The sequence below is a fragment of the Onychomys torridus genome, chromosome 14, assembly GCF_903995425.1.
Source record: "Onychomys torridus chromosome 14, mOncTor1.1, whole genome shotgun sequence".
In the NCBI taxonomy this organism is placed as follows: domain Eukaryota; kingdom Metazoa; phylum Chordata; class Mammalia; order Rodentia; family Cricetidae; genus Onychomys; species Onychomys torridus.
In genome coordinates this window covers 35,824,552-35,847,072 of record NC_050456.1, presented here as the reverse complement: position 1 = coordinate 35,847,072, position 22,521 = coordinate 35,824,552, and the positions used below count along the sequence as shown (strand labels likewise).

Below are 22,521 nucleotides of genomic sequence, written 5' to 3'. Positions count from 1 at the left end.
AGGACGCGCGGTACGGGTGGGCACGCGTGGACGGTGTGCGGATCTGCTCTCTCCACTCGGCAGCTTTCCTCTCCTACAAGTGGCGGTGCTCGGACTCTGCTGTTGGCTCCCGGGGATCGGTGTTGCCGGCAGGAGCACCCTCTTCGCTGGCGGGGCGCTCAAGGCTGTTGGGGAGAGCCGCGGCGGTGGCAGCAGCGGCTGAGGCTGGTGCCTGGCGAGCTCCAGACGGGCACCCCGCTCCTGCCTGGACCCTTTCGTCCTCCTCTCTCCACCTCCTCTCCCTCCTCCCCATCCCCCGTTTCCCACTCCTCCTCCTCTTCCTCCTCCTCCTCTTCCTCTCCCCGCTCGGCGATGCGAGTCTGTGTCGTGTAACAGGATTGGCGTTGCAATGGCAACTGATGGAATGGGGGAAGGCAAGACAGCAGGGCTGGGGGCTCCGGACTGCGGGCGGGCGAGCCGCTGCCGCCGCTTGACGCTCCTCTGGGGACCTTCGCGAGTTACTTTGTAAAGGCGAACCCGGGCGAGGGAGCCCCGCTTCGTGCCCGGGTCAGAGGCCACTTCCTGCTCCCCGACTGGGCTGTCCAGCGCGGTTCGCATCGCGTGGCGCCCCCGGGGTCCCTGCCCGCGCCCGCCGCTTGCTCGCGCCCGGATCCAGGAGCCGCTTCCCCCGAAGAACACTTGTCCTCGCGGCTCTGCTTCCCATCACCGCCCCCTGCTCCTCCCAGGCGTCTGCGATTTTCCCAGGCGCCCGGTGTGAGTGCGGCTTGCTTGTGAGTGCGTGTAGCGGGGTATTGTGCACTGGGAGTGTGTTCGCGCGTGTGCTTGTGTGTGTGTGTGTGTGTGTGTGTGTGTGCGCGTTTGTGTGTGTCTGTGTGTGTGTGTGTCTGTGTGTGTGTGTCTGTGTGTGTGTGTGTGTGTGTGTGTGTGTGTGTGTACATGACTGTGGGGTGTGTGGGGCTCCAGCGCTCCACTCTTGGCCGCCGCCAGGGAAGGACAGACGGACAGCGCTTCCTCCCATCGGGAGCAGTTCCCGGGCACCTCGACTCGGCCCGGGCACAAGTGGAGCGCGCCTGGCTGGCCGCTGGCCTCCGGAAGGTTCCACTGCGTCCCCCTTGGGCTGGATATGTTCATGTTCACGTGAAGATGGATTTAGTGTACGGTCTCGTGTGGCTGCTGACAGTCCTCCTGGAGGGGATCTCTGGCCAAGGAGTGTACGGTGAGTGGAATCGCGACGCTATCGTGACCTTGTGATTCCTAGGCAAGATAGGTTGCTGAGCTAAGATGCACGACTCGCGCCGTTCCGGGGCCCCTCCTGGCGTGGCATTTGATTTACACTTCATCATGTTAGTGGGAGCTGGAAGGAGGCAGCGAGCGCGCTGCGGATTGGGCTGTGAGCGGCTCCCCCGGCTGGCTCCTCTACTGGGGCTCAGAGTTGGGTCGGGCCAACAGCATCGCACTCACTGGAACCAGTGGCTTTGCACTTGATTTATCCCCGCGGGGGAACATTAGCTCTTGCAGTCTTGGATTTAATAATGGTTTGGCTGCTTGCATGCCGCGGTGTCACTGCCTTGGTTCCCCCTAAAAGGAACCTTGGAATGTGACCCCCTGAGTCCCTTTCACTTCCCCATCCCTTAATGCATGGGAGGCCCCTCTCCCTGCAGGTGCTGTCTTCTTTTCTACGTTTTTATCTTTTTTTTTTTTTTTTTAATCTCTTTTCCCCCTTTCTGTGAATGTCTTTAGGACTTGCTTTTTTAGGAATGTCTTAGGCTCAGGAAATGGGGTGACAGTTGAGTTGTGTTCAGCACTAGCCATTGCCATGAGCACTTACTTGGGGAGGGGGAAATTGCAGGCAAGATTCTCAGTGCCAGACACAATTAAGGGACATGTTTGTGTGAATGGATGAGCAAATGCATGAATGAACCAAAGATGAAGTCCGCGCGTCTCTGCTCACGGGCAGGACACCACTCTCTACAACCAGAACAAAAAAAATCTCAGCTCTTCAGAAAGCCCAGATCCAAGAGGCTTGGGACCTAGAAAGGGTGAAGGGTGAGCTTATTAATTGGAAGGCTTTTGAAGTGCTCCCAGACAAATTCTGGTTCCTTTGCCTGTCAGCAGTTGGCACTCTTGTGTTTAGTCACCTAAGACTGACTCTGACTCTCTCTCTCTCTCTCTCTCTCTCTCTCTCTCTGTCGTTTTTCTTGGCTGACTATAGTGAGTTGAAATATCCTTATCTTCTGGGACAAGCTGACAATGCCTTAAAAGAAAAGGAACTTTTATGTTCTCAAGTTATATTGCAAGGATAATGTTAAAAGGGGAGATTTAGAGGACAGGCCAGGCCAAGAGCTCTTAGCACACCCCCCCTCATTGCTTGGAAAATGTGTGGAAAACTTACGCTGCTCCGTTGCCTTAGACTGAGTGTAGGCTAGGTCAGTAGCTGCTTGGGGCAGGAAAGCCTGAGTGTCTGTGGAAGTGCCAACCATTTCCCTTAGTCTCCAGAAGTGCCTACAGAGTGGTGACTGGTACCATGGACTTGGAGTCCTGCAACTCCCTGGGAACCCTGAAGTGGGCAGAGGGTGGAGTGCAGCAGATCTGATGGAGCCTTTGCTTTCTACTCTGGGTTCCATCCTGGTGAAGGGGTATACAGTGTGTGGTGGTGGCGATGATGGGGGCAGAAAGGGGTGGTCCCCAGCTGAGAGCTTTGATTCCTCCAGCTGACACTCCCTTCCTTGTCTTCCTATTTTACTTGCAGGCTGGAGACAGAATTCCTTCTTCACTTTCTTCCACCTCTGAGCTCCTTCATCTCCCTTTTCTTCATCCCCTCCTTGCCAAATCAAAGCAATTTCTCTGGCTGTAGCGGAGGAGCCCCTGGCAAACATGATGGTCAGGGTTGGCTTTGGTGAGCTTCAATGTAGGAAAGGATTTCCTGAAAGCTTGACTACAGCAGGGGGCAGGGCCTGGAGAGAAGTAGGCTTGACTCAAGACCTCTTAAAAGGACTCTGCTATACTCTCTCTTTGGGGGGAGAGAGAGAGAGAGAGAGAGAGAGAGAGAGAGAGAGAGAGAGAGAGAGAGAGAGGGAGGGAGGGAGGGAGACAGAGAGGGAGGGAGGGAGGGAGGGAGGGAGGGAGGGAGAGGCGCAGAGAGGCAGAGAGGCTGGAGAAGCTGGGATTCTATCTAGGGTCAAGGACTGCTGGAAAGAAGAGCGATTTCCCTGCGTTCTTGTCATCTCCTGTCCAAGTTTGTCTTGGTTTCTAAATGGCTCAGACCTTTCCGGCTGAAAGGAGTGTTTTGTTTCGTTTTTAAAAAATATGTGAGGTATGCCAGGTTATGGTAGCCCACTCCTTTAATCCCAGCACTTGGGAGGTAGAGGCAGGTGGATCTCTGTGGTTTTGAGGCCAGCCTGGTCTACAGAGCGAGTTCTAGGACAGCCAGGGCTACACAGAGAAATCCTGTCCTGGAAGAAGAAAAGTGAGTTGGAGATACTGGAAGGAGGGTGGAATGCTGGACCTCTAAAGAAGAAAGAGGAACGGTTGGTTCCATTTTCCTGACGTTCCCAGTCTTTTGGGTTACTTAGGCAAGTCCCCTGTTGGCCAGAAGAATGAAGGTTACAGTTTGGCCATGTAGATAAGTAGGAATAAATAATTTAAATAAGCCCTTGCCTATGCCACTTATCAGTAAAGGAGGATGCTTTTCCATTACTGAGTTGGCCACTGTGATGAAGACAGTGGCCTTTGTTTTATTTTAATATGGATGTGGCTGTAAGTCACTTAGCTAGGACTACAGTTAACTTTGTGTGAGAAAAAAAAATATTAATCAGCACCTCTAGCCATGATAAATGTCACAGCTATTAGGTGGTTGGAAATAAAACATTTATATATTACTTTTCAGATCTGTTTTATAGATTATAGGAGGTGGTCTTTCAACATGTGAACCATAATCATCAGCTTAAACATTATCTTGGAACTTGTTAGAAGTGCAGAATCAGGAGTAGGCCTCTCAAAATTCCTGCATGAGGACCTCAGAGTGAGCTCCACCAATCCCTGCCCATCACTTCCCTCCTGGTGAGTGCCACAAAGTCCACTAAAACCAGAGAACACTAACAGATTTACACTTCATTTCTTTGACTTTGTAAATCAAGACCTTTCTTCAACTAAAATAATTTCATTTTTATGTTTAAGTATTCATGATAAAGAGAGCAGTTTATAGTTAAACAGTTGGAAAACATGTTAAAGGCCATAGAAAAAAGATTCTGTGTAATGCATGAAGTGTTTTCAACATATTACATTAAGATCTTTTAAAAAAAGATTGATTTTTAGAATCAGGACACCTTTAAATATATACTTTGACAAAGTAGGGACTTGGCTAATATAAAAATCTGCAACCCTGTAAATCCACTGTCTCTTTATTTACCCATATTCACTATATGTAAAGCCAGCCCCGCTTGCATGCAGAATTTTTTTTCCACATTGTTTTTTACTAACTAGCAGCAAAAGGAAATAACAAACATCTTCTGGCTAAACTGGGGGTGCCTTTCTTCCCCCACTTCCTGATTGAGGAACCCTGAACATTAAATTCAGACTTTAAATATCTCTTAGTAAATTGAGATATTTGTTTTAATATATGGATTATGTCCTCTTGGTGAACATAATCTTCCAATTATGTTCAATCATCTTGTCAGTATAAGACTTAGTTAAATGTAAAAATTTTTCTTCCAAAAGTAAGATCTTACTGACATCAATCTCTGGTGCTGCTTTGTGAATTGGTAGTACAATGTCTATAATTTATATGTGGTGTGACATTTGATAAAAAGATACTGGTCTGTAATATATTCTTTCCACTTTTGAATCTTATATAACATCACAGTAATATAAATTATTTATGTACACTTCTGAAAGAAAAAAAGTGCAGAAAGTTTATAATAGAGTAACACAACCATGTGAACTGTCTGGGATGAACATTGTAATGAGATAATACCTATTTTGTTTTACTTGTATATCTTTTAATGTTCGTAAACAACAGATTATGCCCTTTTGACTTTTTCAAAGTTACTTACATTAAAAAATTACCCTAAATACTGTTAGGAGTTTAGTTTTCTTTGAATTTTCCCTTTGCTCACATATAATCAAACCTAAATGGTCATTACATGAACAATGACCTGATACCTGTTTTTTTCTGGCATCATTATTAATTTGATGAATTCACTATGCATTGTGCTTAGTGGAATTTATTACATATAGTGAGAAGGGTCAGGATGTCAACTCCAGATAAGTTAGGTGACTCTTGAAGTACCCTGAGCTGATTGTTTTGATGCATACTTCTGTCAAATCATGTTTTATGGATATAATTATTAATAATGATTTGGCAAATAAAGAATTGTATTTACTTGCCAAAAAAAAATAATGAAGACAAATTGGTACATTGTTTCAGGCTGCAATTTTAACTTGTGAACACCATTCCCTTAACTTCCAGGAGTTTAGTACTTTCTTATTATTGCATTAGCATAGATAAATCCCAACTACAAATAGAAAATCTAAGTCTAGATATTTTTACTGGAAATAAGTCAACTACTTGGTGCCCTGAAATAGGTAAAGCACTGTCTGCGCAAAGCTTCCTAGATTAAGACCAGAAAGTGGAAATAAGTCAACTACTTGGTGCCCTGAAATAGGTAAAGCACTGTCTGCGCAAAGCTTCCTAGATTAAGACCAGAAAGTAGAATTTTTTCATTAAACACATACTTGACATAATAGGTGTCTATATTAACTCATTTCAAGTGATATCAGCAAATCTCATACAATTTAAGCATGACACTGTAGGCAGTAGCTGAACAGAAATGACTTGGTAGAACTGCAAACAAGGAGATAAGTAAGACAGGAAGGTTCTGGAAGAAATTTCCAACTGTCAGTGGGTTGAAGCTGATAAACACATTGATCCAGAAGGATAAGGCTGCAGCTGAAGGTTGGCTATTCATTATACTCAGTCCCATGATGTTACCTGCTCATAGCAATGTTATCTTAAGGTTATGTTGATTAGGATTCTGTCCAGTGTGTAAACAGATACTGCCTTTGATTGAACCATTTTAAGATGTCAGCCAGTAGAAGAGGCGACTTCACCTAACGTTAGAGAACTTAATCTGAAACCACATGCCATACAATCAGACTTACACTACACTCTTCCTAATCTTCATCCACTGTCCATAGGTGCTCAGATAAAAACACCACCACCAAAAAAAAAAAAAAAAAAAAAGGATCTGGGATGGTCTGCTTATCTTGGAATTTTGAGGGGAAACTTTGTGATTATTTGGTGCCTATATTAGTGATAGTTCACATAGCAGAGAGGCATATTATGTTACACTGTCATATGCTTATGCTCTATATGTCCTCCCTGGGTAAGCCTCACAGTTGACTGTGAAGTAGTTTAGACTGAGCAGGTTATACACCAAGGCCAAAGAGTCACTTTATAGAGGACAAGTTGATAATGGTGGCAGGGTTCAGACCACTGACAGTCAGAGGTGAAGACAACTTAGGTAATTCTGGTGAAGCCATGACACCAAGGAAATAATATGAAAACATTTTTCATCATCTTAATTTCTTTGCTTAATTTTATTGATTTCAGTAATAACCACTTAAGTTTACTTTGTATATTGTAAATTTTGTTTTGTACTGTGATCCACCTGAAAGCTTTTATGACATGCCAAGATAAATAAGTATTTTTCCCTAAGATTGAGCTTGATATTCTTTGTAAAATGTGTTATTTTAATATAAATTGGATAGGGTTTATAGAGGTGTAATTATGTCTGAGCCTCTTGGGTTCAGTTTGTACCTGATTTAGAAAGTGATGGGAAGTCTTGGGTTACTCTCCACATATGGAGGTGATTCATCACACACAGTCTCTAGCATAGTCCTCCTACTTCTGAAAGAGTATGGCAAGAATGAGGCTCAAGGATTATACCCTGCAAAGGAAACTGCAAACAAGGATGCATACCAGCTAATCCTGCACCTGAGCTGTAGAACTGTGCTCCTTCCCAGTTTCAGGTGTGATATTGGCGGGGGAGAAAATTTGGAGATGCTTTTCCTTATTATTTGCATTGATTGGTATTTTGGAAGAATATTCAATGTATTCTGTTGAATGAATTTCAGGTATAAACACGTGAACATTATAATCGCTCATTATGATTGCTGTTAACTGAATGGTCTCACAAAATGAAATTTCTTGTCTTTGCTTCAGTGACTGTCACTATACATATATCAGAGTAGGCTGAAAAAATTATTCCATTCATAGAAATCTGTACCACATTTTCATTTTCAAATCTATTTTCATAACTTTTGACAATGTAAATTCATAAAGTCATGAGAAGAGACTTAATATATCATTAAATATAATCTAGGACAAAATTATGACAGGTAGTTGGAGATGCTATGCTGTTGATGAAATTTTAGTTTTTCAGATTTATGCCTATTCATTGGGTAGATATTTTCTCTACAAGTTACTAAAACATCTCATGCTCCATCATCAGGAAAGTCCAAGTTCAAGTTCAAGTCCAGTTTTTTCTTCTAACCTTGCATAGATCCTGTGTAAACTCTCCCAGTACTGGTTCCTTTCTACTTTTTCAACGCATGATGCCATTTATTATCTTAATTTTGAAACATTTCATTTTCTTTCTTACTGATACCACTTATTAAATTAAGATGATTATTTTTGTTTTATAATACAGACTATATATTCTCCAGGAGTTCACAATCACAAAAGACAGTATCAACTATTAGAAACATATTTTTGCTATCATCTGTTTACTGTTGGTTTATCATTTAAATACTTATTATGGTAGAATGAAATGTGTTAGAAAATTTCAAATAATCTATTCATCCTGTCTAGAAGTGTTCTGTCTCTACAATTTTGCTCAAAGATTAGGTGTTTCTTGTGATTAATGATCAAATCTTTGTTAAGGAATGGAAGTTGCCAAATGGGTTCACATTAGTGGCATTTATCAGATCATCAAAGAGAAATTTTATTAATATATAATTTTTTCATTGTAAATAGCCTTTGGGATATGCAAATGTCTGAGTGATTTGAAGTCATTGGGAAACATGCCTACATGAAAGTGAAATAGTTGATGATCAGTTAGTTATCCCAGAGTTATAACAGATAGCTTATAAGCAGCCGATACCTAAAATGAATAAGTAGAAAGTAAAAGCTGTTAGAAAAATATATCTGGCCTTTAAATAATGGAAAAACAGAAAAAATAATTTACCTTTTGAAGTAACTAGACCTTTGTTCAAGTGTATCAGAGCAGGTAAAAAAAAACCAAAAATGCCTGTTGTTTGGCTGAAAAATCCCTTCAGGGAATTAATTAATTAATTAACTAATTAATTAATTAATTGCCTGAAAGGAAGGAAGGAAGGATGGGCAGATAAGAGACTCTGAAAGGGAACTGGTGATTTCACTGGAGAACGTTGTTTTTCTGATGGTTAATTGTCTGATATAGGATGTAAGAAAAGGAAGGCTTGACCCTAAGCATTCCTTCTGTTACTTCTGACTGTGTTTGTGAATTGTGCTAATCACCTTGGGTAGATATCCTACCTAGAAGGACGAAGCTATTGAGCATATCCTAAGAAGCACAGAGACTGTTTCAAGAAGGCATGTGGCATACCTAAATTGTGGTGTAGAAATTCTGTAGAGATTTAGGCTAAGTATGGGGTAAATGTAGTCAGTAAGTCAACACACCTTCTATGTATACTTAATGTATTTATGTGACAGACCATAAAGTCAGAGAGATTGCAAGTTTATTTGGGGGCTAAACCAATCGAACACACAAAATGGGACCGTAAGAAATGCACTGAAGGTTGGGAATTTAACTCCGTGGTAGAGCACTTGCCTAGCAAGTGCAAGGCCCTGGGTTCAATCCTCAGCTCAAAAAAAAAAAAAAAAAGAAACGCACTGATGTCTTGTTTAGAAAAGAGGAACTATCATAGATAGTTGCTGGTGTGGTGTGGTTAGAGGAAACAGAAGGGTGTTATATCATGGTTGCACCTTGAAAATATATTGTCATGGTATAAGTAAGAGGGAGGGAAGAGTACTGCTGCGTGAATTTCAGCTGAAGGAAAAGTGGCACAGAAAGAAAAGTAAACCTGAAGTGGCTGTGTGACAACTCTCAAATAATTTCTTCCAAGTTTATCTCAGGTAGGAAGAGGGATCTGTTCTCTAAAGCAATGCTATCACCTTCCAAAATCCTGAGCATAATCTGTGAAATAAATTATATTGTATGATAGTCTGAAAATCACTTAGATTCATTAAGTCTACCTGGATTCAGAGATGGTATCTGTACAAGCAGCAGAGCAAGCTGTTTGTTCTTCACAGGTTAGGAGAGTTATCTCAGTCCCAGGGGATTCTGAGTTCTTCCCCATATTCTAGCATGTTTGTGAAGCCTACATCCAATCCCCTTTGGAGTTAGAGTAAAAACAACTTTCCAAAGGCTCTGTAAAATGTTGATGAGGACGGCTATTCAAAGGCAGCAGAGCATGGGCTGGGAAAGATCTAGAACATCATGTTCTTTTCACATAGAGCCACTGGGGTGAAAGCATTGGTGAGGAGAGATGTGTTTCCACTATGTTGCATCCTTCCTATTCAGGGCAGTCTGCTGCCATGGGAAACCATCAGGCAATGGGGCTTTTCTGTTCACTTCACTGTGTCACTTCAGTTTTCATGGGAAACTCAAGAGAGGGAGACAGTGTGGAGAGGACAGGTAATAACAGATAAGGATTTGAGTTGAGGGTGCCTTTTCTTATTCATGGGATAGAAAGGAGCCAATGTGGAGAGTTTCTGTCCTTTGGAATCTAACATCCAGTTCTTTGGCAGTTCAACCACACCTTCGAAGTGGTTCTTAGGAAAAACTAAGGGATCAGAAGCAACAAAAGACCAAAGAACAGTTGATTTTTTTCCCCTGAAAAGTAATTTAACATATCAGTCTATCTGACATTGTCTAAAAAGTTTTTATGGTTATAGGTAAATATTTTCTTACATCAATATACATGTGTTGAAATATGAGCACAAATCATGTTTTGGTTTCAAAGAATAAGAATATTTTATTGAAAAGCTGCAGTATTAACATGATAAACTTGAATGAGAAGAATATTATGGATATGATATAACATATTCATAATTCTTAATTTAAAGATTAAAAAAAGGGAAACACCACAGGTTTTTTTAAGGACATCTGATTCTGTTTTAAATATCACCAATTATCGATTTTTACCTAGATGTTCACGCAGTTTCTAATAAAAGTCTAAAACTATATTTAATTGAAATGCTATTATGTTATTTTTCTTTAAGCCATTATAACAGACATATATATCTAGAAAGTTCTTTTATTCATTAATTTATGCGTTTAAATAAACATACGTATACATATATGAATGTAACAACAATTAATAATAAAGGAGACCATGATTTTGAAAGAGAGCAAAGAGGGTTTTGAGGAAAGAAAAGGAAGGAGAAATGATGCGATTATATTATAATCTCCAAAAAGAACAAAGTAGTTAAATTTATCTTTGTAAATACTTGGTTTCTGTTTTTTTGGTTTCTGTTTTTTTATTCTTTTTTGCAGATGAAGAAATATTCACTTTCAGAACTCTTATTTGTATTCAAAAATTAACGAGACACATTAATCTCTTTATTTGATTTATGATTCCTAAATCTCAGACTTCCCATATGAATACTAGAATATACCAATTTTTTTCAGTACAATTTCCTTAGGACTTACTGCAAACACATAACAATATCGTGACCTGTGAGAAACGTCTTCATTGTATGAAATGAACAGTGTTGACTTTGCAGTAGGAATTGAACACGTTTGTACAGTAAGACTAAAATATAAAGAAACACAGCTGTCAGGTAGTTTTTCAGTTAATTGTCCATCATGCTGTTGTTATCTGGAGTATTATCAAGAAGCATTGTGGCTAGTGTTTTTATGTGGTTTTGTGTTTGTGTCTTTCTGCTCATGCTTACTTAGACAGTTCTTATAATTTCTTCTTATTCTTTGAGCCTTCCATTTTTACTTTTATAAATTTGTTTATTTTGCATTTATTTATTCATTCATTCATTCATTTATTTACTCACTCACTCACTTTTTATTGATTGATTGATTGATTGTGTGTATGTGTATGTATATACGCCACATATGGAGGTGAGAGGACAGCTTGCAAAGGTCACTTCTCACCTTCCACTATGTGGGATCCAGTGGTCAAACTCAAGTTATTGGACTTGGTGTCAAGGACTCTTTCCCACTCAGTTGCTCTGCCCCATTTTCTATTGTTTATGTTTCATCTCTTCTGCCTGTGTCTTTGTTTCTGACAGAAATGATACATCCATTTTTAAAGTTTTTCTTTTCTGTTTTAGCTCCTGGTCAATTAGGCCTCCATCTTTGGCAAATACTATTTTTTTCTCTGTGTACAGTCACCTCAGTACATATGTCCAAATATTGTGGAGTGGTGGGAGCACTGCCATCCTCCTCTAGGACCAGTCTGCACTGCGCTGTCAAGTGGATGGTGGCATGATGACAGTGAAGACGGATGTTTAGAAACTGCCGAATCTCTTCCTGACGCAAGAACTGTTCACACTGGACAGCCTGAGCTAATTCACCCTGTTACTCAGGCTGAGTATTCTCTGACGGTTTCCTCTCTCAGTATCACATCTGTCTAGCCACCACAGCTGGCATCCAAAGACCCTTTCTCCCTGTTCACTGTGATGTGCTCTTGAACTCTATTATCATTCCATTATTTTGGATAATGTTTCAAAACACATTTTTCCGCCATCATTGAACCTCACTTGCTAATGCCTTAATGCTCTGAGATTACTTATTGGAAAAAAAAATGTGCTTTGAAACCCTAATGTTTAACCTTTCCATGTTCAGGGAACTAAAGAAGTTATACACAAACATCTATATGTATGTACACTACAAAATTATTTCTGTATTTTATGTAGCTTGTATGCATGTCTTCTAAAATAGATTCACAAACATAATTCATAAAATCCAGTGTAGATAAGAGAATTCGTAGACATTTGCCTTGTTCTTTTTTTCTTCGTGTTTAGTCATCATGCTAGAAATAGTTCTTAGTTGCGAAGTGCAATGCTTTGACATCCTATTTATCTTCAGAAGTAAATGTGTACTTGAGACCCAGCATCCCTTGCGTATTGAGAAGACCTCTTTTTTTTTTCTACCATTAGTCAGAGCTTTATCATGTTTTTGTTTTTGTTTTTTGTCTTTTGTGAGTTTGCAGTTCAACAACCATTTCTGCACACACACGCACGCACACACACACACACACACACACACACACACACACACACCACATCTACAAACTGAACTCTAACAACTTAAGTTCTTTTCTATCTGTAATTGTAGCTAATTTAACATAGACTATGTTCTTTAAAATAAAGTCATTGATATATAACAAGTGTTGCTACAAGCCACACCCTGAAATAGAAGTTTTATAAATATTTCATAGTATACCCTAATTTTTGAATAAAATATATTTGAAATCTGAAATTCTTAGTTACTACTGCATTGCTTCCAGCAACTAAATTTAGAATGGAATATGACATGCCTATAAAAATAAGTATTTGTATAAACTGTATGAATTATGAAAGTTATCCTCAGGCATGTAAATGCTTATATTTCTTGTGTTTAAAACATGCAAATCTTAAATAATATACAAAATATAACTTGAGTGCTAACTTTCAGCTTTAACTGAAGACACACACACACACACACACACACACACACACACACACACACACTGCATCAGTGCTTCATAGCATAAAATTTTTATGCTTGAAGTTGAAAATTGTGATTTTTTTAATTGGTACAATTTATTTTTGACTGATAGGGTAGTTGAAGCCCATTTATAATTAGTAGTATGTATAGTAACCTATAAAAACGAAGACCTGCCTTCACCATGCATTTTGCAGAAGTTATTTTCCTCCATGTAAAACAGTAGCATGTGGTTATAAAACAAAACAAAAACAAAAACAAAACTCCCCCTTGTCAGCTGTAAGACTTCATTTTCCTCTGGGCTGATGAACAATCACTGGCCTTGGAAAGACTGATAGTTAAATGTCATCTTTGGCCTGATTTCTGCCTTGAGTTCCCTCTGGATATGGCTGGAGCATTTTTCACACCGAGTTAATTGAGGCGACTATATCAGCGGATTTCTTTTCTTGAAAATCTTGTTGTGCTGAAGAACGTTGATTGCAAGCTCTGCCCTCCCCTTTGCCAAGCGAGTTCCTCAACCCTCAAAGCTTACAAATTAGTGCAGCTTTGGTGATTTGTTTTAGATGTTTAGCTACAGCATTGCTAGTATAAATGTCATTTTTCCCTACGCTTTTGAATGAGGTTATTGTGTCATGTAGTATAGCCCTGCACCGTTTTGACTATTGTGTGATTGATACAGAAACGGCTTCCATAGGAAACCATTCCTAGTGAGAACAGGAAAGGTATTATGTTCAGCTGTCCTGCCATGCATTTCTAAGCAGCTGATGTTTTCTTTAACTCATAACCACCCGTAAGTTTCCAGAGGGTGAGTGAGTCTTTCAGAACTTTACTCTTATGTTAGTCTCTCTGCAAGAGAAGTGCCCTGAAATTAACTCTATAGCCAGGGTTTGTACTTGAAGATTAGTCTGTTTTCTAGTACAACTAGGTTCGTAGTGTACTTCAAAGTCAGATCTCTTTATTTTAAAACATGGAAAAGTGTTGCCTTTGAGAATGCTTTCTCCAAAGAGTGACAGTTTAGTACTTTAGCCAAATGAATGAAACTAGTGGGATATGATTTTTTTTTCACACTAAACACTGTGATAATATCTAGGGTGTGTGGACAACCATTGTTTTGTAAACACATAAACACATTGAATTTGTAAACAGATACTTCAAATGAAAATACAAGGATATGTGAAAGAATAGAGCAAAAATATGAGTCAAATGCAAGTTCAGAAGAGTGTGATATATTTTATAGCTTTACTGTTTCCCACATTTGAGGATACTTATAGCATAGTACTTGTGCTTCTTATTCTTATGTTTTGCTTTCCTTTAAGTTTACACACTTCACAAGTTCTAAGACACATGCTCTATTTTTGGTTAAAGTTGAACAATGACTTTATCACTGAGGCATAAAATTGTATACTTAAGACTCAAGTGTATCTAAGTAATGATTTTTTTCTTGTACCTGAATATAACATGCTATTAATAATTAACAATCAGTAAATTGAATATGTATAAAAGCTATAATAGACATTTGTAAGCACAATCAAAGATGATGTATCTTATGCATCTGAAAAATGGGATTTTTCTGTTAAAAATCTAAAGCTTGGGTTTTCTTAAAGATCGTTCTTAAATTGATCTAAAAATACTTCAGTGGCTTAAATCTTGAGTTCTTCTCACTCAGTTTTATACTGTCATCTCAGCAATTATTATAGCAGTGTCGAGCTTTTCACAAGTAGGGCAAGGCAAAGTGCAATGTTTATATGTTGGAAGTTTGCTTCCTCGAGGGAGTATTTATATACAGGTATTTTATCAGGAAATTATCTAGGAAAGAGAGCTTGGAATAAGGAAATGGAGAAGGTTGACTCAGCATCAGCTGCAAGATTGTTTTGTGTGGAGTGGTTAGGATTATGAATGCCTCTTACCATCAACTGGAAACTTTGATGGTCTGTACGGAAATGTCAGTGGGATAATTCTGGAGGGCATGAGTTCCTGGCTAGCACACCTTTTCTGAGGCCACTTCCACAGTGGATTAATTTGGGTTTTTTTAAATTTTTTTTTGTTTTTTGTTTTTTGTTTTGCTAGAAATTAGTAAGGAAGCACAAACAGCTAAAAATGTCACCTCATAGCAAGACCTCCTAAAGACCACCAGCTTTCATTAGGCTTGCTCAGAGTGAACTCCTTCCTTTCCCTATTTGTTTGTTATAAGCAGCACAAAGCAAACAGGTGTCAACTGTCAGAGTTTTAGATGCTTACTGTTCCCTCTCATTCTTCTTCTCATTCTGGGAAATTAATAATTTAGTCCCATAGAGCCTAGAATTTCATAGACAGGGAACACAAACACAAATGTGGCTCACTGGGAGCAACCGGGACCATATATGCATCTTAGTTCTTAGAAAAGTGTATTGCACTCCACATTCATCCCACATATGGAACCAGTGTATGTGAACTGAGCTGGTGGTTTTATTGAGCTTCCAAGGAACACAGAGTATGAGTTGAGGGGCGTTAGCCATTGTATCATGGTAGATATAGATGCCTTGGCCATTGACATGTAGTCTATGTGACCAATCTCTTCTAATTTGTTTTTAGACTCAAATATACCATTTTCATCTAATATTGACACATTTCTGTAGGACTTGCTTGATCTTATGAATTGGCTGACCAAACCTAGCTGATAATAACTACTTTTGGCAACATGGTTCCTTAATAGCTTGTTTTTCAGGCACTCTGCCTAAACAAAGGCTCTGTTGTACACCATCAATTGCTTTTAAATGATTTGTAGTTCTTGAAAATGCCTAGGGCTTACTTAAAACCATCAGATGGTTTTGGTTTGGGATTTTTGTATCAGGGTTGCTATAAACTCTATGAGGTATATTTTTCCACCAAAGATATTTTTTTAATGTCACAGAGTTTGTGGTCATATGATGAAAGCAGTTGATTTCTTCATAGAACCCTGTACATTATAAAATTTTTGATGGGCATAGCCTCCATGTTAGCCAGCATCCTTCAGTGGTATTCCATAAATAGGATAGTCATGCTATATTTTGAACCCACTTAAACCTGTTGGATATTGTGCTGCCATCTTATTGATTGGCAATTTGAGATGTAACAATTAGTATTTTCTTTTTTTAAGTTTACATGCATTGGTGTTTGACCTGCATGTATGTTTGTGTGAGGGTGTTGGATCTCCTGGAACTGCAGTTACAGACAGCTGTGAGCTGCCTTGTGGGTGCTGGGAATTGAACTGGGGTCCTATGGGCTCGTAAAACTTTCATTGATATTGTTTTTGCCTTACCATGGCTTCCCAAATTCATGAAACTTTGTGCTTATCTAATGTACATTATAATTTCTCTAGATATAATATAGTGAAATATTTTTCCTAATATCTAGTGAGTATAATACATATTATTTCATACTACATTATTATAGGAGACAAAAGAATTTATTAAAGTCTTGGGTCTAGATAGGAGATGTGTGCTGTTGTTTTTACCATGGAAATGAGTGATTCCAGTTTTTCTTTATGGGTGTGAACATAAATGATTTGTTAGATAGATTTCAATGTACCATGAATTAAGTTTGGATTAGTCTGCCATTGTAGAGATAACAAAGCCACCTAGATACCTATGATTGGAACTCCTTACTTGATTTACACTTTTTCAGCATCCATCTGGTTGTTCTATTAATAAAATGATCAACAAAGTGGAAGGCATATGGATACTAAAACATCTGGTTAATCAGGTCATTAAATGTGGGGCTATTGGCTTCTATTATCCTTGAATGAAATACTGGCTTTTATTTGCTCTCTGTTTAAAGATGGAAGAACAGGTATTTAAGAGAAATGCCTCCACTGGGCTATGTATCAATTTTATTATGTAGCTTCTTAGAGTAACTCTTCAGCATTGCTGTTGATAGCTCAGCACCTCAGAGTGGTCCCTGTTGTTTAGAAAACCTGATTTCCCCAATGCTTTCATTGACTCCACATCTGTACATGTAGCTCCCCACATCTACTGAATGTCCATGCATCCACATTTCCCCAGATGAGTGAGCCCTTACTGTGATGCAGAATAATTTCAGTTGAATCAAAGTTCCTCCAAAGTTCTTGATTGTATAAGTATTCTCTGTGTCTGAGCCTCAGGAACCTTCGCTAGTCTTTGTAGAGTTGAGATTCTTTCAATTTTACTGGTGAGGACACTGACTGATGTACTCATCTTAAACTCATTTGTATTATTGTTATATTACTGTTTTACCTGACTGCCATAAACTTTGTCATGTAAAGACATAGATATATCATGGGGTTTCATGACAGCACTTGTACACTTGGGGCTCCAGGATAGTGCTCATACCCATGTAGCTCCAAGATAGTATCCGTACATGTGGGGCTCCATGATAGTACTCATGCACATAGGGCTCCAGAATATCACTCATAACCATTTGCCACCTGGAGAGCACTCATACACACACAGCTCCAGGGTAGAATTCATATCCACACAGGTCCATCAGTTGTCTGTTGGAAAAATGGAGAGAAGATGGACAATCATAGACTATTTCCTCTTTAGCTTAAACCTAGAATCTGGCTCAGAATTCTTGCTAATTCTTTGCAGTATGTATTAATAATCATGTCTATACATGACAACTATATTCTATGTTCAGGTCCTTACTTCTGAGTCTGAATTATACACCATATTAAATTTTATTGTATTTCTTTTATTTATTTATTTATTTTTATTAAGAATTTTAAAATTCATCTTACATGCCAACCATAGATTCCCCCCTCATCCCTCCTCCCTCTCTTCAAATTTACTCCTGGAGCTTGGCCTGGTGCTTGGTGGTGAATCTCTGCATCTGCCTCTATCAGTTACTTGATGAAGGTTCTATGATGACAGTTAGGAAATTCACCAATCTGATTACTGGGGTAGGCCAGCTCAGGCACCCTCTCCACTATTGCTAGTAGTCTAAGCTGGGGTCATCCTTGTGGATTCCTGGGAACTGCCCTAGCAGCAGGTTTCTCCTTTCCCATGATGTCTCCTTCTATCAAGATATCTCTTTCATTGCTCTCCTACTCCATCCCTGTTCCAGTTCGACCATCCTGTTCCCTTATGTTCTGATACCTTATCCCCTACCCTCTGCTGCGCACCCTCACCCCCAGCTTATTCAGGAGATCTCATCTATTGCCCATTCCCAGGGTGATCCATGTGACCTTTTAAGGATCCTCCTTGTTAACTAGCTTCTCTGGAGCTGTAAGTTGTAGTCTGACTATCTTTGCTTTACATCTAGTATCCACTTATGAGTGAGAACATACCATGTTTGACTTACTGAGTATGTGTTTCCTAACTCAGGATGATATTTTCTAGTTCTATCCATGTGCCTGAAAATTTCTTCATGTCATTGTTTTTTACTGCTAATTAGTACTTCCTTGTGTATATGTACCACATTTTCTTTATCCATCTAGGAGCATCTAGGTTATTTCCAGGTTCTGGCTATTATGGATAATGTTGATATGAACATAGTTGAGCAAGTATCCTTGTGGTATGATTGATCATTCCTTGGGTATATGAGCAATAGTAGTAAGTATCATTGGGTCTTGAGGTAGATTGATTATCAGTTTTCGGAGAAACTGCCACCCTGATTTCCAAAGTGGTTGTACAAGTTTGCATTCCCACCAACAGTGGAGGAGTGATCAATTCCCCTACTCCACATCCTCTCCAACATAAGCTGTTATCAATGTTTTTGGTCTTAGCCATTCTGACAGGTGTAAGATGGTATCTCAGAGTCATTTTAATTTGCACGTATTTCCCTGATGACTAAGGATGTTGAGCAATTCTAAATCTAAAGAAAAAATGAAGTCACATATTATCTTCAGTTATCAATTACTAGAAAAGATATATGCATGTGTGTGTGAGGGAGCGAGAGAGACAGAGAGAAACAAAGACAGAACACAGACACAGACGTAGACACAGAGAGAGACAGAGGCAGATAGAGACAGAGACAATGGAAAAATCCTGCCAATTTAGAGTGCAAAGGAATAAGATGGTTCTATTTTTCTCATCCAACATCTGTTCACCTAGTTTACTGATGTTTTCCAGCCCTTATTTTACCTCAGGAAATACTTCTATAGTCCTGAATTACTTTTAACGTTAATATTTTGGGCTTGTTGCATGTGAATAAAAGTTTAATTTTATCCATCAACATATAAATAATAACAATGTTGAATATCTTAATTTTGGTAGAGAAAAGGAGACTTACACTCTGTGAACTTTTTTTCCACCATGATGTTAGTCTCATTAATATAAAACTTAAGAACATTCTTGTGTTAGCTGATATTTTTATTGCTTGTTATGTTTGTATCCCAAAAGTTCAGGTTTCTTTTTGAATAATTCATAAGAGCTATATAAAATTTTGTTCTCAGAAATAATAGATGAGAAGGATATTGGACACATTCAACTATTCTGTAAATAAGCTTCCTTATCCAATAGCATTTGAGATGTTCTCATAGTAAATTAAAATTATAACATCTTCTAACAGAGAAACCTATTTATTAGATGTTTCTTTATGACCTTTCTTTTTTCTCCTTAATAACCAGAAGATAAAGATCCCTAGAGTTCTATCTTTGCCCTTCTTTTTCTGTTAGATCAGTGTTTCTCAACCTCCTAATGCTACAACATTTAAATACAGTTCCTTTTGTTGTTATGACTTCCAACCATAAAATTATTTGTGTTGTTACTTCATAACTATATTTTTTGCTACTGTTATGAATCATAATGTAAATATATTTTGGAGATAGAGATTTTTGCCAAAGGGGTCTTGACCCACCTGTTGAGAATCAATGCCTTACATCCTCTAAATGCCGTATATTTGTCTGATGCTTTCAAATTTATATACTATTTCAAGGTTTTTTTTTTTTTTTTTGCTCCATCTTCCCACCTTCCCTTTTTACCCCTACCCTCTCATTAATTCCTCTTCTTCTAAGACTGGTTTAATTATTTAATATGATTTTCTCGAGTTGCATCAGTGTTCTTCTAAAGGGCATAACTTCCTTCTTTTTTATGGCTGAAAAATTCTCACCTTGTATACATACCATATTTTTCTTATCCATTCATCTGTTGTCTGGCCTCTAGGTGTTTTCCATAACTTGGCTGTCATGATGTGCTATAATAAATATTGATGTGCAAGCATCTCTGCATCTCTTTCTTTAACATTTCTAACTAGTGTACTCAGAAGAGTAAAAATTTATATTTCAAAAACCCATCTTGATTTTTGCATAATACTTTCTCTTCATATGAAAACCCTCCATCTTACATAGTTACCCACCTGGAAGACTTGCTTGATTGACATTACACTTTCTTTTTATTACTGTAAAACCAGTCCATAATTTTTATCATAGATTAGGCTTGGAAAATGGTCCTCACATGTACCACTGTCACCACTGTGATTGATTCCATATTTATCTTTTTGGCTATAGTAATCCCTAATATATCTCCCTACCTCCTGTTTGAAGGACTCTCCATCTACTGCATATGTCAAACCAACTCACTACAAAATAGATTCTGTCCTTTCTCTGTCACTTGTGAAAACAAAACAAAACCCAGAACTATTCAGTGGTTCCCATTGCAATGAGGATAAAGGCAAAACATTGCTATCATTTTTGTGCATCAAGATGTGGCTTCTTTTTACTGCTGCTTCATAGAGGAGTGCGTTCCTCACATTTAAGCACTGGTAATGGAGATGCAAAACCTTTTGTCCCATTCCATGAAAGCTGTAGGCTCTTTCCTGTGTCAGTTCTCTCTATGCCTATCCATGGCTCTGAACAAATCTGCCCCAGGATTTTCTGGGCCCTCCAGAGGAAAGGAACAAATGAATGACGTGGGTACTCCTATGGGGATGTGTGTGTAAATAACGAATTGTTTCATGTGATTATGGGAGATGGTTAGTTCCTAGATCTTCAGTTGCAGATGGGAGGAGGAGTACCCATGATTTACGGTAGCCAGAATCCTGGTTTGGGATACCCAGAGAGATATTTTGCTTTAATTTGACTTCATATGTGAGAATAACAGTGAGATTGTACCCAAGAGACATACAGGCAAAAGATATTCTGTCATATTTTGGGGGAAATAAGTCTCTTGTTCTGCTCAGGTGATTGGATGAGACTTGTCCAGATTGAAGGATCTGTGGGCAGAATTTGCTTAACTTTTAAAAATGTAGCTGTAACTCATATATAAACTCAAAACTCTTAAAATGAAGTTTAAACAAACATCTGGACATCCTGTTACTCAAGTCAATTTACACGTTATAATTAAATATCATTTTTTTCTAGAACTTTCAGTTTAATTCATCTTAATTTTTTATTATCTGATTAAATGTAAAACATCATTCCATGGTTACCAGATTTAACTTTAAATACACTAAATACATATTATCATGTATCTTATCCCTGAGTGTTCTTCATTTATTATTATTATTATTATTATTATTATTATTATTATTATTATTTGTGTGTATGTATCTATGAACTTGTTTGTTGTGTCTTTTTTCTGCTAAACTAGATGTCAAACCCTCCCTTCCTTGCCTTATCCGTCCTGGGTGTTTACAACACATAGAACCCAGCCCAGTACAACACATTTCTTTTACATGTACTGGAACTGTAGAATGATTGGATAGATACACAAGTATATTTTTTTATGTTGGCCTGTCAATAACCTATTTTATTATTTTTGGACTAGGGATTAAATCTAAGACTATGAAAGCTAATATAATTGATATTGTTAAATAAGCAAATGCTCCAGCTACATATAAAATCAGAAACCATAAACTGTCATTTACTGTACTAAGACAACATACTATTAATATACTTTGAGAAAAAAAGATCTTAGCTTTTCACCATTTTTATCTGATTTCTTAAGAGAATATGCATTTAAAATGTAGTTCAATAAAGAAGTGTTGAATATATAATACAAGATAATAAAATTAAGTGATCTTTTTAACTTTTCCACTTTACATCTCATTTCCCTGAGTTCAAAATAAAGTTATGAAACTTCTTCTGCTGAGTATAGAGTTATTTTATTTTTCTCATCTTATTTTATCTTGGAAACACATCTACTTTCTAACTCTTGGTTGCCATTGTTCTTTTCCTGACTACGCAGGCCACTCACATGTCAGTCTTGGAAGCCAAGCTTTTATTTCAGTGCTTCATGGCTTAGCAATAATTGCTTTCTATTCATTTTTTGGTTACAATTGTTCACTGAGAACATTATTGTGACACATTATGTACATAGCACATTACTCTCTAGACATTTAGGAAAACATTTGAAGAATTATAAGAATGGTCTTTGACTTCATATAATATATACTGTATCTGGCAAGGCAGGGGGATTTGTCACCATGCCCATAATACTATTTAGTTTGAATGTGCTTCTATGTATTAGGTAATTTGTTCAATAAATTCTCAAAATATTACCTAAATAGTATCTAAAAATTCACAGAGAAAAGTCTGGGTCTGAGCCAGATTGCATAATTTGTAAAAAGACAAAATTACCAACCTAGCAAAACCCAGATTAGGCTCCAGTAGTATCCTGTCTCTACAGTGTGTCTTCAAGGCTATTTAATAGTGAAATGCAGCACATCTTGGAGGGACACACACACACACATACACACAAACGCACACACACACTACAGGAGTGGATATTTGAAAATAAATATAATTTAAGTGATTAGTCAGAGTTCACTGTTTTTATTGTTTTGTGTTTAATAGGAATATTTATCTATTAGAGGATTGAAGAAC

General features: G+C 38.3%; 1 protein-coding gene across 3 annotated transcripts in view; it reads left to right on the top strand.

Annotated features, from left to right (window-relative positions):
- Window positions 1-906: 906 nt before the first annotated feature.
- Mdga2 (MAM domain containing glycosylphosphatidylinositol anchor 2) overlaps window positions 907-22,521 on the top strand; it is an 818,335-nt gene continuing 796,720 nt past the window's right edge. For all 3 annotated transcript variants that reach the window (XR_004946565.1, XR_004946564.1, XM_036206646.1), the window contains exon 1: window positions 907-1,216. Coding sequence is in view for 1 of the 3 variants with exons in the window: in XM_036206646.1 (XP_036062539.1) it covers window positions 937-1,216 (280 nt within the window). In the remaining 2 variants the exon portion in view is untranslated. The remainder of the gene's footprint in view (window positions 1,217-22,521) is intronic.